Source organism: Trichosurus vulpecula, chromosome 5, assembly GCF_011100635.1.
Source record: "Trichosurus vulpecula isolate mTriVul1 chromosome 5, mTriVul1.pri, whole genome shotgun sequence".
Taxonomy (NCBI): domain Eukaryota; kingdom Metazoa; phylum Chordata; class Mammalia; order Diprotodontia; family Phalangeridae; genus Trichosurus; species Trichosurus vulpecula.
The window spans coordinates 177074029-177089701 of record NC_050577.1 but is presented as its reverse complement, the minus strand read 5'-3'; the positions used below and the strand labels follow the sequence as shown (position 1 = coordinate 177089701).

The window sequence follows — 15673 nt, the reverse complement described above, 5'->3', positions numbered from 1 at the left end:
ACACTATGATGCTATTCACAAATGAAGATGTCTCTTGTTTCCCAATTCTTGGTCCCTTAATTTCCTTCTCTCGTTACAGTGTTTATACCTTTACCTTTGCATTTAGGTTTTTTATCCACGCCACTCAGTTCCTCAAAGAATCTGCTGATTTAGCTATGTCATGTCAGTATCTTTCTGCCTTTCTTTCAGTGATTTTTTAACGAGATATCCATTTTAATATATGTCAGACCCTCCTTCCTTTCTCTTATTGATCTTACTAATCATAGTGGAGGGTCTTAAATCATATTGGACGGTCTTGTGGTACATCTAGTTTTGCTTAGGGACATTTACCAGGCACAAGTGTCCAGTGGATTAAGGCAAAGAGAGGTTAAGTGACTTGCCCAGGGTCACTTGGCTAGTAATCGTCTGAGGCCAGTGACCCCATTTGGGATTTTCTTGGCACTGTAGTAGTTTGCCATTTCCTTCTCCAGCTTATTTTACAGATGAGGAAACTGAGGCAAACATTGTTAGGCAACTCGCCCGGGGTCGCGCAGCTAGTGTCTGAGGCCAGATTTGAACTCAGGAAGATGACGAGTCTTCCTGACTCCAAGCCTACCATCCTATCCACTGTGCCGCCTCGCTGCCCGCTGAAGTTTCTTCCTAACCCCTGATACGCTGGAACCCTACTTTCCAAAACTATTTCCAATGAGATCCCATTTATAAAAGGCTTAGAACAGTGCCTGAGGCTACCATTTGTACCACCACTAAAACTATTTTATATATACCTAAGTATACATGTATATTTTTGTCTCCTCTGATAGAATGGATGCTTCTTGAGGGAAGGATACATTTCATATTTTTTTTGGTCTTTTTTGTTTTTTGTCGTTCAGTTTTTTCAGTCACACCCAATTCTTCATGGCCCCATTTGGGGTTTTCTTCACAAAGATATTGGAGTGGTTTGCCATTTCCTTTTCCAGCTCATTTTACTCATGAAGGAAACTAAAGCAATCAGGGTTAAATGACTCATAGTAGTGTCTGAGGCTGGATTTGAATTCAGGTCTTCCCGACTTCGGGCCTATCACTCTCTATACTGCATCACCTAACTGCCCAATATATTTTATCTTTAGAATTCAGCAATTAGCAGATTCCCTGAAACATATAGCAGGTAATTAATAAATGCTTGTTAACTAAATGTATAAAGTTCAAATAGAGCCTGAGAATACCCCCTTTCTTTATGTCTTAACTAAGGTAACGATAATAGTTGTCATTTACAGAGCATTTTAAGATTGGCAATGCGCTTCGCCAAGGTTAACTCATTTAATCTTGTTCAAATCTGGCCTTAGATGCTGACGAGCTGTGTGACCCTGGGCAAGTCAATTAACCCCGTCTGCCTCAGTTTCCTCAACTGTAAAATGAGCTGGAAAAGGAAATGGCAGGCTACTCCAGTATCTTTGCCAAGAAAACCCCAAATGGGGTCATGAAGAGTCGAACAAGACTGAAATGATGAAACAACAAATAACAAATAATTCTTTGAGGCAGGTGGTATGATCACTTCCATTTTCCAAATCAGGAAACTGAGGCACAGAGAGTTAAGTGACTTGCCCCAGGTCACAAGGCTAAGTGTCTGAAGAAGGACTGGAACTCAGATCTTCCTAACTCCAACTCCTGCACTTTAACCACTGAGCCACCTTCACACACAGCTTTACCATATAGCAAGTTTTAATCTAAAAGCAACTTGGAGAGCTACACACACCTGGCATGTCCCAGATTTGCTGGGGCAAATTTGATAACTGTTTCATATAAATTATACTCCAAGTAAATGTTAGGATCCACATCTAAATCAAACTCCAGATTACAGCCTCCAGGGATAGGATCTAGAAGTAAAATAAAGAGTTAAGTTACAAGAGATCATGCCCCTCAAATCCTCCAACCATGTACAAGTGCAGACAAGCAAAGCATACAACTTTTTACACCCCAACATTCCCCCCCTCTGAAGGTCAATGTCCTTCAGATCTCAGGTACGTTATATCAGCCATTGAGAGGAACTTATAAAAGAAAGGGGCACGGAGAAAAAGAGGGAAGACTGAGAAACTTCAAGGTAGAAAAACAACTCTATGATGGACAAGATGTCCCTTAATTTACAATTTTCAAGACAAGAACAAAAATGTAGAGTTGAACGCTCACCAAGGGCTACTGGTGGTTAGTTAAAACCTGGATTAAAATTGGGGTCATTCATTAAATATAACAAGGCTAATAATGAAACAGATAGTCTTTCTCCAATGAATATCACCCACAGGAAGCTATAGACAGGTGAACTAAGGGAGTCATCTTCAGATTAAAGGCAGTAACTGGCTTGCTAGAGGAGACTGTGTAGCTCAAATCAAGAGTTACCTTTTTCTGAATAAGAAAGTGGAACAGCCACACTCCAGACATTATCAGCATCTGAAGTCTCTAAGTACCAAGTGCAAACTCTCTGTTCTGGTCTAAGAACAGAAACTAGGCCTTTGTCCACACCCGTTCCTGAAGCATCTGGAGGAAAACTCTGGAAACGAAGGGAAAAAAAAATCACCACAGACATACTGAATTAGGCAAAGTTAACTACAAATACAATACACTCTTATTGGACATTCCCCACAATGGTGACACTACAAGTTAGTGGTTGGATAACAACTGGAGACCTGATGAAATGCATGTCAGCAAAGACCATTATCAGAAGTATGAGGCAAGGGCTGGGTCAAAAAGAAAGCTAAATTATGAAAGGCATTCATTTTTTATACAATAAATTCCCCTAACAAATATTCTCCAAGGCAAAACCTGCTTCCATTAATGTCAATCAATATGTATTAAGTGATTACTATGTGCCAGGTGCTATGCTAAACACTGGTGATACAGAAGGAGGCAAAGTCCCTGCCCTTAAGGAGCTTACAATCTATTGATAATCTAATGATTAGATTATGATAATGATAATGATAATTAGATAATGATAATCTAATTGATTACCTAATGGATGATCTAGTTGATTACCTAATGGATGATCTAGCTGACTGCCTAGAGGATGATCTAGTTGATTGCCTAGTGGATGACCTAGTTGATTGCCTAACGGATGATCTAACTGACTGCCTAATGGATGATCTGATTATCTAATGGATGATCTAATTAATCTATCAACACTGCTCACTCAAATCCTTATTTTAAAAACAATAATCATCCAAAATTTTACAAGTCCATCATTTAGAAGAGAGATTTGGTTCTATCAGCATACACAAAATGCTTTCTAACAGATCCAAAGACAGAAATGGATTGAAACTGGGGAACTCCTCATACAGACCTTGGAGAAAGACACTGTTATGTTCTTGTACTGAGAATGCACTTGGAAGATTATAAATGTGACGTTGCTTGCAATATGACGCAATACAGCTTCTTCTGGAAAGAGCTGCTTGAGCTTGAAGTATCTAAATTTCCCCAAAGAAAATTCAAGAAGATCTGAAATGGGAAGATTTTTAGAAAATTATCATTACATTTGCACTTATAATACCAGGTGGTAAAAGCATCATTATAGGCATATCACTACACATTCACCTCCCACAAAGGAAACAAACTATAGTATCTTAGTCCCTCCACAAGAGAAGAGATCCTGGAGCAAACAAGATGGAAGTTAAGTCTTTTACCTCTAGATAATGCCCTCTAACATCATTCCTCTGTTTTGAAGTCACTGGACCCTGAAACCTGGTCAAATAAGCATACCTACCATACATAATTTTGGACTTACAGAACTTCCATGTCTCCCTCACCTCAATTTCTATTCCCCTTTTTCCTTCTATCATCTATCTTCCACTCCCCCCCTTCCCATCTTAACTGGACAAAACATAGACTTAGAGTATATCATATTTCTTCAGTAAAACTTTAACCTCTCTATTCATTAAACATTAGTTTTTAAAATTCACTTCTTGTCCTCTACCCTCAAGAGAAATGAACATTCAAAAGAGGAAAAAAGTTTGTTTTTTTTAAGGTAAAAGGTAAGAAGGAAAAATGTTTTCCTGCCTTTCTCAAGGCCTTAACCTCTCTAAATATATAAAGCACAATTACGTACATTTTCTAATCCTAAATCACTTGAGATCTACAAAATATACACTTCAAAGTACTATGCATATTTCGATTTCCTCAAGGAAGTTGAAATCTACAAGGGTGAAAAGACCTATAATTACTGCAAATTCAGATTTGATTAAAATAAGTGAAAATAGCTTTAACCAAAAAAGATAATGCCTTTATTATCCATTCTAAGACTATAATGAATGGTTATGATTAATAATATTAAAAAACCAAGTTACAAGGAAGGAAGAGTGAGAAATAACAGGGTAAGTCTTTATTCTTTTTGAGTAAGCAGCGATTCTTCTGAAACTATACCTGACCCTTTAGGAACTAGGTCCAAGATACACCCCAGGGATCCTTCCTGACTCACTTCTTTCCTATTCCCTAATGCCTGACATAAATAAGTGAGAAGGTGATAGGCATAATTAGAACTGCAAAGGATCAATAAATATCGAGTTAGGTGGACAAGGGGAGTGGAGAGGAATATGCAAATGAGCTGGGTTGGGTGAGTTAAGTATTAATGATTTAGTAAGAATTAAGGCTGGGGTGAGTAGCCTCAGCAGGTAATCAGGAAGAGGGTGTGAATGAAAGTGTGTGATTGGATGGTGGGGCTGGGCTGTGTTCTGGGTCCCAGTGAGCCCCTTAGAGCAATACCAGTTTGGGTAAGATGAGAAAGCCCAGGCAAGTTTCTCTGCATGGAAAGAGGGTATATGCATATGAGTGAAAGGCAGAAGAAGGTGATCTACAAAGGGAACTACTTGCACCATAGGCCTTGAGTGAGACCACCAAGATGGAGGGTGAACAATACGTGGTACCACTGTTGGGCGACAGCCAGGAGAGGTAAAACATGAAATAAGGCTATAAAGGCAGACTGCAGTCAGACTGTAGAATGCCATGAATGCCAGGGTGAGTTGTTAATTAATCCTTGGGGCAAGCGAGGACTCGTGCCTTAGGAAAATGGAAATGGACTGAAGGAGACAAGAGGGACCAATGTGAGGAAGCTATTACGCACTTGTCCAGGCTAAGGGTAATGAGGGCCCTCAACTGGGGTAGGCTGTGTGGACAAAGGAAGAAGATAAAGCCAAGGGTGATTGGGAAGAAAAGGCAATCAGCAACAGAAATACCAAAGTTTGGAGTAAAAGCAAGTTTGTGGGAGATTACAAATTCAATTTTTATAATACTAATAATGAGATCAATTAACAAGCACATTTTAAGTGCCTGCTATGTGCCAGTCACTTTATATAATGAGACAAAAAGAAGGCTACCCTTGTGACCTGGGAGAAGTGCCTTAACTTCCATATAGATAGCAGTTTCCTTAACTGTAAAAGGAACAGGTTGGATTCAATGGCCTCAGAGGTCCCTGCCAGCTCAGGATCTAGGATCCTTCAAAGAACTTACACCAGGCAAGACAACACACACACAAATTTAAGTCTATTGAAGAGACTACTGAAGTGGGTATTTCATAAATAAACAAATCCCATGCAAAGTCATTTTTAAGGGGAGGCATAAGTAGGTAAGGTAGGTGAGAATTAGTGCAGGCCTGCTGCAGGATGGGATGGCTTTGGTTTTGAGGGAAACTAGGACTTCTTAGAGAAAGAGATGACAAGGGAGTGCATTCCTGCCTTGCAATGGCATAGAGATGGGAAACAACGTTGTTTGACTGGTGCCATGTTTGAATTAAAATCATGAAAATTTTTTTAATATTTTAAATCAAAAATATGCTCACAGTAGCAGAGTTCACAGAAAATGGAATGGTCAATAAGAATAAAAAGTCAAATAAAAAGTAGTAAGCATAAATTGAAAATATTAACAAAGTTCCTAGGAAGTAGAACTGGTTCTCTCCAGACCAAGACTGACTTTTGCACATGTGTTGAGAGGACTCGTTTGAGGAAATGCCTCGTCACTTATGATTCTGTCCCTGAATAGTTAAACTGAAAACAAGGCATATGTTCTGTCAAATTGTTTGAGCTCATCAAAATACGAGGTAATGAGCTGAACAGACAAAAGTGCTTTAAGAAGAAACAGCTGACTTCTTCTCAGGAAGCATGTCCATCTGACAGTTGGGATCTATATACCACTTCCTTCTTCTATTTACCGATTTCCTGAAGATGGACCAAAAAAGAGGCAGGGGAGCCTCACGTGCCTGGAGCGGCAAGAACCAAGCAAAAGGCACCCCACAAAATGACCACACTTTGGGAAGCTACATTCCAAGGAATAAAGATGTATCGAGAAGAAAAGCCACTCAATGAATTTTACTTTTCTTTACCTATAATCCTTGACTTCTCTCCCTTTGCTTTTCATAGAAATGACCCTAGCAAGTTACAACCCATCAGCAATTCCTGCTGGATTCTTGAGACAAAGCAGCTGAGTCTTGTATATTTCACAAATGATTGCATATTTCACAACCATCAAACTGTCTGTGCTTTTGATGGTGTGTCATACATACAGGAAGACCCAGAAAACTCGCTACCAAAGTCCTGGCACTCTCAAGCAGTTCAAGATCAGAAACTGATACAATTTTATCAGATGAAATGACATTTAAAAAGAGGCACTAAAAAAAAAAAAGAGGCACTGCCATCTGTTTTGTTGCTTCACCCTAAGGATCACAGGACCTATCCATCTGACTGGCAGCTGAAATCTCCCATATGTCGTCTCCCCCATTAGAATGAGTTCATAGTATTATTTCCAATGTTTAGCACAGGGCTTTTGAACAGAGTAGTTGCTTAATAAAAAACTGGAATTACAAATTGGAAATTACGAAATATTGGAAATACAAAAAAAGTTGGAAGCATTTAAAAAACTAGTCCCTGTGAAATAATACTCTGCTATTAATTTCCACCCATGGATAGAGACTTAGCAAAGGCAGACCTCTGCCCTAAAGACAACACAGAGCATGCAGAAACGGGACTAATCCTTGCTCCTCTGATCACATGTGAAGAAGCATACATGAAAAAGATTTCATGAGATTTAATTAGGTCTTATGACTTTGGGAGTAGGAGGGAGGGAAAGAGGCAGAATGCAGTTCAAGTGGTATTTACCGAGCAATTGTCTTGAGACTGAGTCCTGAGAACAGACACAGTGCAAATCTTGCCTGTGATCAAGCAATAACTCTTACAAAATTTTTTCTAGCAAGTCTTCACAGGAATCTGATTCAGTAGCAAGAGGCTACTTTTCATTTCAACATTTAAGCTCAACTTTTAACCATCACCCATGGCGAATTTTTCTTAACTCCAGTCCACAAATAAACGATGAAAACCCCATCAGACCCTAATTAGACCCTAAGACATTTCTAAACCCAGCTCATTATTTAGTATTTACTTATTCCCTCCATTTCTACTTCATTTTTCTTGATTTTTTGAAAAAAATTCTCTCCCACCTGATAGTTATCCAGATGTTCTCTAGAACATGGTATGGTGGAGGAGGGATACAGCCTCCAAATCAAGAACAGCTGGGAGTTCAAATCCAGCCTCTGAAACATACAGTGCATGTGAGAGAGAGAGAGAGAGAGAGAGAGAGAGAGAGAGAGAATGTGAGCAAACACCCTGGGCAAGTCACATCTCAGTCCTCAGGAAATTCCATTTATAAACTGCAAAACAGTTGCCGATCTGTCTGCACTGATAAAAGAAGCTCCCAGAGCTTCTTTACACCAACGAAATCACAATTCTAAGGAAAAACAACAAGAAAAAATTAATATCAAACAATTAACAAAGACTGCAAATTAAGACAAAGAATTTATGAAAAAAAGGTAAATGCTCTCTATTATTACTATTCCCTCTCCTTCCTCCCCTGAAATGAGTCTCCCTTAAAAACACCACCAGAATAGGGTCACTGCCTTGGATACACTCCTTTTCCAAAGTTGCTTGCTGGCCCTTGGAAGCTGTGTTGATTACTGCCCACAGAAAGCACTTACATTAGTTGAGAACTCAATATAAGAGCTGTTTTTAGAATATCTTTGTCACAATTATCAGTTACTTTCTGCAGAATCCCATGCCTTAACTAGCAGAGGGACCAAATATGACATTTTTTTTTGTTCTGCCTATTTACACTATAGCTAACACTCAAATATAAAGTTACCAGACTCCTTGCCAAAAAAAAAAAAAAAGTCAGAGTAAACTGAAGCACCGTCAACAGTAACTTGGACAAGAGGCATTACAGTAGGCTCCAGCCTATTGAGAACTAACAACTCAATTTCTGAAGTTTTCTTGTGTGGAGCCTGCTCTGGTGAGCCCTTCTACCTCCCACCCCTCAGTTTCAAGGCATTTTGAAGTAAGTTTTTGTATTTTAAATGGGATACTTGAGCAAAAGCATGTTCAATTAAAGCAAGACTGGAGGGGTTTTTTGGAAGCCAAGGTAGTAAAGGGTTTGAGGAAAGAAGAGATGATCCAATGCTAAAGAGAGATCAGGGACAGCAGATAGAGCACAGGCCCTGGATTCAGGAGGACCTGAGTTCAAATCCTGTCTCAGACACTTGACACTTACTAGCTATGTGACCCTGCACAAATCGCTTAACCTCACTACCTCCAAAAACGGGGAGGAGGGGCGAAGGGGATGAGAAATGGAAAAAGGCCAATCAGATTTGATAATCAGGAGCCAACTGGTGATTGACAGGTGCAGTGAATGCCACATTTGAACTCGGATCTTCTTGACTCCAAGTCAGTCTATCCACCGTACCACCTACCTGCCCTGGAAGGAAACTGAGAGGACATCAAATCCAACGCCCTGATTTTTTACATGAGGAAACTGAGGCACAGAGAGGTTGTGACTTACTCGGGCTCCTATACTTAGGTATCTGAGACAGGATTTAGAACCAGGTCTTCCTAGTAATGCCCTTGAAGCTAAGGGAAGACAGAAACCTGAGGAGACACAACGCCTAGAAAGATAGCTAACCACGGGGTACTACTGTGCTATAAGAAACGATGAGCAGGCTGACTTTAGAAAAAGATGAAGATGAAGAATGAAATAAGCAGAACAAAAGAACGTTGTATTCGGTAACGGCAATATTGCTCAGAGAATAACTGCGAATGAATAAGCTATTCTGAGTATCAAATTAACTACAAAGGACGCATGAAGGAAGACGCTATCCACCTTCAGAGAGAGAAGTGATAAACAGAAGTGTACATAGTATGGGTTTAGACACACACATGTACATCCGTGTTTATCTATGTATATTTGTGTGTATACCTACATACATACACATATCTGTGTCAAGTGGTGGCCTTCTCTAGTGAGAAGTCGGAAGGGAGGGAGGGAGACAGTCCAGAACTTAAAATGAAACCCCAAAAAATTTAATTTTTTTTTTTTGCTTTTTGGCAGGGCGATTGGGGTTAAGTGACTTGCCCAAGGTCACACAGCTAGTAAACGTGTCAAGTGTCTGAGGCCGGGTTTGAACTCAGGTCGTCCTGACTCCAGGGCCGGTGCTCCACTCACTATGCCACGTAGCTGCCCCCAAAAATTTAATTTTTAAAAAAAGAAAGAGAAGAAAGGAAGCTGAATGCCCCCTCGGCTCCAGGCCCTAATTTCCACCTCCCTGGAACTCTCTTGACACGTATCCGAGACAGGAAGGGTAGAGGGTTATCTCTGCCACCGCAGGCTGTTCATATGGAAATGAATAAAAATGTTTTGTGGCAAATTTCACCATATGAATGTATATTCCGCCTTCTCTCACTCTCCCTCCCCCTTCCCAAGACATAAAAACCAGGCTCAGGCATTTGTACAAGTTAATCATGGTTTTAAAATTATGCCTTACTTCTCCGATTCCCTTTTAAGAACTGAATCTCTCTCTACTGTCCACTAGAAGCTATGAGCCTTTATTGTAATAGATACAGCGTCAGCTTCTCACAAAATCAATACCTGTGTGCCAAGAAGAGTAGAATTTTCCTGCTTCAGCTTAAAAAAAAATCAACAAGAAAAAAAAACCCAATACTTGCTTCCCTTCTACATCATACCTTAGGCAGCCAAGCTTGTTTCCCCTCTGGCCCCAATCTTAATTAGTTCATAAACTGCTTATCCAATTACAAAACAACATTTTTTTTCTTTCTTTTCTTCCTTTTAGACACTTTAAAAGAACCGTATAGTCCTTGCCTTAGGAATGTACTGTGTACCATATTCTGGATGAATTACTGACAGGTGCCTAATTAAATAGAGAACATTCATGGGCAGGGACAGGCTGAGGAGATCATTCTATCACAAATCCAGAGCTGGGAAGAACCTTTGATGTTGTCTAGACCAGTGGGGTCAAGCTCAGGGAGAAACAGGGGCCACAAAATCACATATATGAGGATCCCTTCAGGCCACATATAGATCTAGAAAACCACCAGTGTTTATTTTTTTTTATCGAACAGCAACACAACAAAATCAGAGAGGAACTATAATTTAATCTATTTTGAGGCGCGCTCAGGAGTATTGTGGTCCACATCTGGCCACCGCATGGGCGACACTAGGGATATTTAGTCAAACCTCAATTTACAGATAAGGAAACTGAAACCCAAAGAGTTTAAGTAACTTGTCCATAATTATAGTAACAAATGTCGCAGGATATATAACCTATATCAAATTGCTTGCCTTCTCAGTGACAGGTAGAGGGACCGGGATGTGGGGAAAGAATTTGGAACTCAAAAAAATTTTTAAATGTTAAAAACTGTTTTTACATGTAATGGGGGGAATAAAATATTAAATGTTTTTTTTTAAAATAAGCATCACAAAGCCATAATTCTGACCCACGTCCTAGACATCAACAAAGCTTCCCTTTCTTTGACATTTTTTCTTTTTAATTTTTATTGATAGTTGTTTTTACATCACCTCCATTTTCAAAAACTGGGGGAAGAGTAGGTAGGGAGAACACATCCTCTACCCAGAGAGCCAGAGCCATCTCTTGTCACAAATAAGTTAAAAAAAAAAAAGCTCACTGAAATGCAAATTAAAAGGTACCACATCACACCTATCAGATTGGCTAATATGACAGAAAAGGAAAATGGTAAATGTTGGAGAAGATGTGGGAAAACTGGGACACTAATACATAGTTGGTGAAGTTGTGGACTGATCCAACCATTGTGGAGAACAATTTGGAACTATACTCAAAGGGCTATAAAACTGTGCGTACCCTTTGATCCAGCAATACCACTTCTATGTCTATGTCCCAAAGAGATCACAAAAAAGGCAAAAAGACCTACGTATACAAAAATATTTATAGCAGCTCTTTTTGTGGTGGCCAAGAATTGGAAACTGAGGAAATGCCCATTAACTGGGGAATGGCTGAACAAGTTGTGGTATATGAATGTAACAGAATACTATCATTCCATAACAAATGATGAGCAGGCAGATTTCAGAAAAAACTAGAAAGACTTACATGAACTGATGCTGAGTGAAGGGAGCAGAACCAGGAGGACATTGTACACAAGTAACAGAAACACTGTGTGATGCTCAACTATGATAGACTTATCTTTTCTCAGAAATACAATGATCCAAGACAAGTCTAAAAGACTCGTGATGAAAATGGCCATGCACAACCAGAGAGAGAACTATGGAGTCTGAATGAAGATCGAAACATATTATTTTCGTTTTTTTGTTGTTTTTTGTGGCTTTTTCCTTTTGTTCTGTTTCTTCTTTCACAACATGACTAATGTAGAAATATGTTTACATGACTGCACATGTATAACCTATATCAGATTACGAGCCAGCTTGAAGAGGGCGGATGAGGAGGTGGAGGAAAAAATTTGAAACTCAAAATCTTATAAAAAATGAATACTGAAAACTATCCTTACCTGTATTGGAAAAAAAATAAAATACTTTTTAAACCACCTCCCCCCTCCAAAAAAGCTGAGCAAAACCAACTTAATGCAACAACTGATTCTGATAACAATGCCATGTTCCCCACCCAAAGTCATCCCCCTCTACAAAGGAAAGGCTATGTATTTTGCCTTCTTTGGAGGTCAAATGCCTTTGGATGCTAATATAGGTGTCCCAAAAGTCTTAATGAAAACCTAAGCAACTAAAAACTTAAAAAACTGCCCTCAGGGTGTGCAAAAAAGTCTTAGTGCAGTTCTAAGCTTTACTAACTTAAAACTTCACTAAGACTTTTCGGACACTTTGTATATCTTTGGCATCAGGTATTTTCCCAGGACCTCTTCTGTCAACAGCAGGTCCACAGGTAAGGAAGAAGGCCATGGCTACCCTAGGGAAACAGAGGCACTTGAACCAATTCAATGAGACAAATTCGAGGCAAGAGTCAGCATGGGTAGTAGACAGAGTTGGCTTCATAACCAGGAAGAACCTCTCATTCTCCTAAGTAATTCTTTAAGCGTATAAGAGACAGAGATAGAATAAATGTGCTTTGATTGGGAGATCTCTATGCCAAAGCAATCACAAGTCTAGTAAAATATTTAAAATGTGCAAGGTACCATGTTTGGATGCTGTAGGTACAAAAATGAAACAGGAAGCAACCCTAACCTCTCCTGAGCTTCTTATCTTATTGCCCAATAGGAGCTGGGAGGGGGTCCTGGACCCTGCCAAGGGAAAGATCCAATTTTTCAACTGTGGCCAGAAATCATGGATATAGGTTAGGGCCTGGGCGCAACCCTCAGTGGGAAGACATTTTAGTGAGATCACAGATGTGAGCATAATTCACTCCATCAATACAGACTGTGGGACTCTTGCCAATGTCCTAACATAAATCACATTGGACTGACCCTCTATGAAGACTTTTACTGGACCATGTGGCCAAGAGTTACACAGAATGAAAAAGCATGTGGATAGGTTACAAGGGCTGGAGAACCTGTGGCCTTAAGGCCACATGTGTCCCTCTAGGTCCTCAAGTGCAGCCCTTTGACTGAATCCAACCTTCACAGAACAGGATTTGTTAATAAAAGGATTCTAACCATTAGAATCTCTACTATTGCAGAGAGAGAACATCCACATCTTACCTCTCTACTTACAGCATCAAAGGATCAGATTTGGAGCCAGATTTGAAGCTTAGAGACCAACTATTCCAACTCCATTTTACAGATGAGAACACTGAGGCCCTTGTCCAGGGTCACAGAGTTGGTAAGTGACCTTACCAAGAGTTGAATGTGGGTCCGTTGATTCCAAACCCACTGTTCTTTCTGCTGATGCAGTGTTTCACGATATCAATTTTTATATTGTCACACTCTCAGAATTTAAAAGGCACAAATACTGGAATATTTATGCAAAATAAAAACCTCAACAGAAAAATTCTTTTTTTTTTTTGGAGGGGGGAAGGCAGGGCAATTGGGGTTAAGTGACTTGCCCAAGGTCACATAGCTAGTAAGTATGTCAAATGTCTGAGGCTGGATTCAGGTCCTCCTAATAACTCCAGGGCCGGTGCTCTACTCACTGTGCCACCTAGCTGATCCAGAAAAATTCTTCATACAACATTTAGATGTTCAGTTTGAAAACTGGAAGTTTGGAGATTCAAAACTAGAGTTATAAAAATTTAACTATAAACGGACTAAAGAAAGGAAGCATGGGCCCTTTATAACAGAAAAAGTGCTTCTGGCATATTTCATTGCTAATTGGCATCTATATCAAAATGCTAGGTGAATGGGAACTATTAGCATCATACAAGAGAAAGAAAATAGGGTTAATAGAAGGAATTATTACAAAACTCAATTTAAAAAAAAAAAACCCTGGAGAAGGTAGAATATCAGAATGATGACATTTTGGGAAAATCTGTGGATTTTTAATTAGCTACAAACTCCTGCATAAACATATAATTTGACCACCTTCTGCAAGACGCCTTTCCTGGTTCCCCTTAATCTTAGTGCCTTCCCTCTGGTGTTGTTCAGTCTTTTTTCAGTCTTGTCTGGGAAAAAAAAAACCATTTGGGGTTTTCTTGGCAAGGATATTGGAGTGGATTGCCATGTCCTTCTCCAGTTCATCTTACAGATAAGGAAACTGAGGCAAACAGGAGTAAGTGACTTGCCCAGGGTCACACAGTTGGTACATGTCTGAGGCCAGATCTGAACTCAGGAAGATGAGCCTTCCTGACTCCAGGCCCTGAACTCTACCCACCTACCCGTTCCTTCCCTGTGATATTGCCCCAATTTATGCTGTATATACTTTGTTTGTACATACAGCTGCCTGCATGTTGTCTCCCTCATTAGATCGTGAGCCGCCTGAAAGCTTGGACTTGTCCACCACGTCCCAGGAAGCTCTTTACTGGGCTAACCTCATCATCCTCGGTTCCCTACTGAATTACCACCCTCTTGTCTCACTGATTGGACAGTGGGGCCATGAACTCCATCCAACCTCCAAGTCAGACATCTCATTTCTCACCTGGTTGCACTCCTTCGAGGGACTTCCACACCTTACTCCTAGTCCTGTACTTCCTCCCCGTGGCACCTCTCAAAGCCTGCTTTTATGTATTGTCTTCCTCAATTGGACTGTAGCTCCTTGAAGGTAGGAACTATCTCTGTCTTTTCCTTTTTGGATTCCCGGTGCTAAGCACAGGACTTGGCACCTAGTAAACTCTTAATAAATGTTTACTGACTGACTTTTTTTTGCCGTTCTTTCCATTTCCGGAGCTTAACGCAGGGCCTGGCACATAGTAAGCACTTAATTAATGAGAAGTCAGTGACTCACCAACCAGCCAAGGGCCTATAAAGTACAAGCTACCCTGTCCTAGTGGATGGACTACTGGACTTTAAGTCATGAAAACTTCAGTTCAGACACTGTGTGACTTTGGCAAGTTACTTAGGTGCCTTCCATGGATTTCCTCATCTACAAAGCAGGACTAATAAAGACTTGGAATAAAGATGTCTGAGGTGCTAATGAAATAAATACCTGTGAAGCACTTTGCCAGTGTTACAGCACTATTCAAACACCAGGTATCAGGCTACCTAACCTAAAGAATCCAGCCCCCAGTTTTATGATCAACCCCACCACTCTATGATACTGTGATGTTAATGGGGGGTGTAAGATCTTCCCCACCCATTAATAGGCCTCTTGTGGAGCCCATAAAGGGAAGCTTGCTAGCTTATAGAAAGGCTTACCCGCCTTTTGTTAATTTCTAATTAGACACTGAGCCTAAAGAGTATACATTGTGAGAGGTGAGCTTTTGCTTTGAGGGCTCGATGTTGTGATTTCCTGGTCGAGACCGAGTGGCTGTAAGTTCAGAGCTCCACGACTCCTCAGAGGTAAAGGCTCTCTAGATTCAGTGGTGGATGTAAAGCTTTGATTCAGGCAGTAGAGCCCTGTCTGTTGGTCTTTATTTCTCTTGTGTTTGTATTTTACGTGATTAAAAAAAGAAAGACTGTTGACCCCTGAAACAACTATCTCTCCTAAGTAAAGCAGCCATCCTGGGTATGACAGTGTGGTTGCCATTACAGACGCATAGTCCATTTCTCACACCTACCTCTCTTTAGGCAGCAATAACATTGTTGGGAAGGCATTCTAAGTGCCAAGTGTCATGGACTTGGCATTTCCACCTCAAACTCTGGTTTAAGAGTTGCATAAAAATCTTGATAAGGCTTGTGCTAAATTAAAGTCTTTCTTAACTATCTTTATTCATCTTTAGCTCACATACACACGTCAAAACAAGTCTGGTTACTCAGTGGGAAGAGTTAAGTTCTCTCTTAAGGAAATGCAAAAA

The 15673-nt window shown here is 40.1% G+C and overlaps 1 protein-coding gene across 1 annotated transcript in view; it reads right to left on the bottom strand.

Annotated features, from left to right (window-relative positions):
* TM7SF3 (transmembrane 7 superfamily member 3) overlaps positions 1 to 15673 on the bottom strand; it is a 34801-nt gene that overhangs the window by 17275 nt on the left and 1853 nt on the right. The window contains exons 2-4 of the mRNA XM_036761103.1: positions 3308 to 3462; positions 2371 to 2521; positions 1733 to 1853 (exon numbers count right to left, since the gene is read on the bottom strand). Coding sequence (XP_036616998.1) covers positions 1733 to 1853; positions 2371 to 2521; positions 3308 to 3462 — 427 coding nt within the window. The remainder of the gene's footprint in view (positions 1 to 1732; positions 1854 to 2370; positions 2522 to 3307; positions 3463 to 15673) is intronic.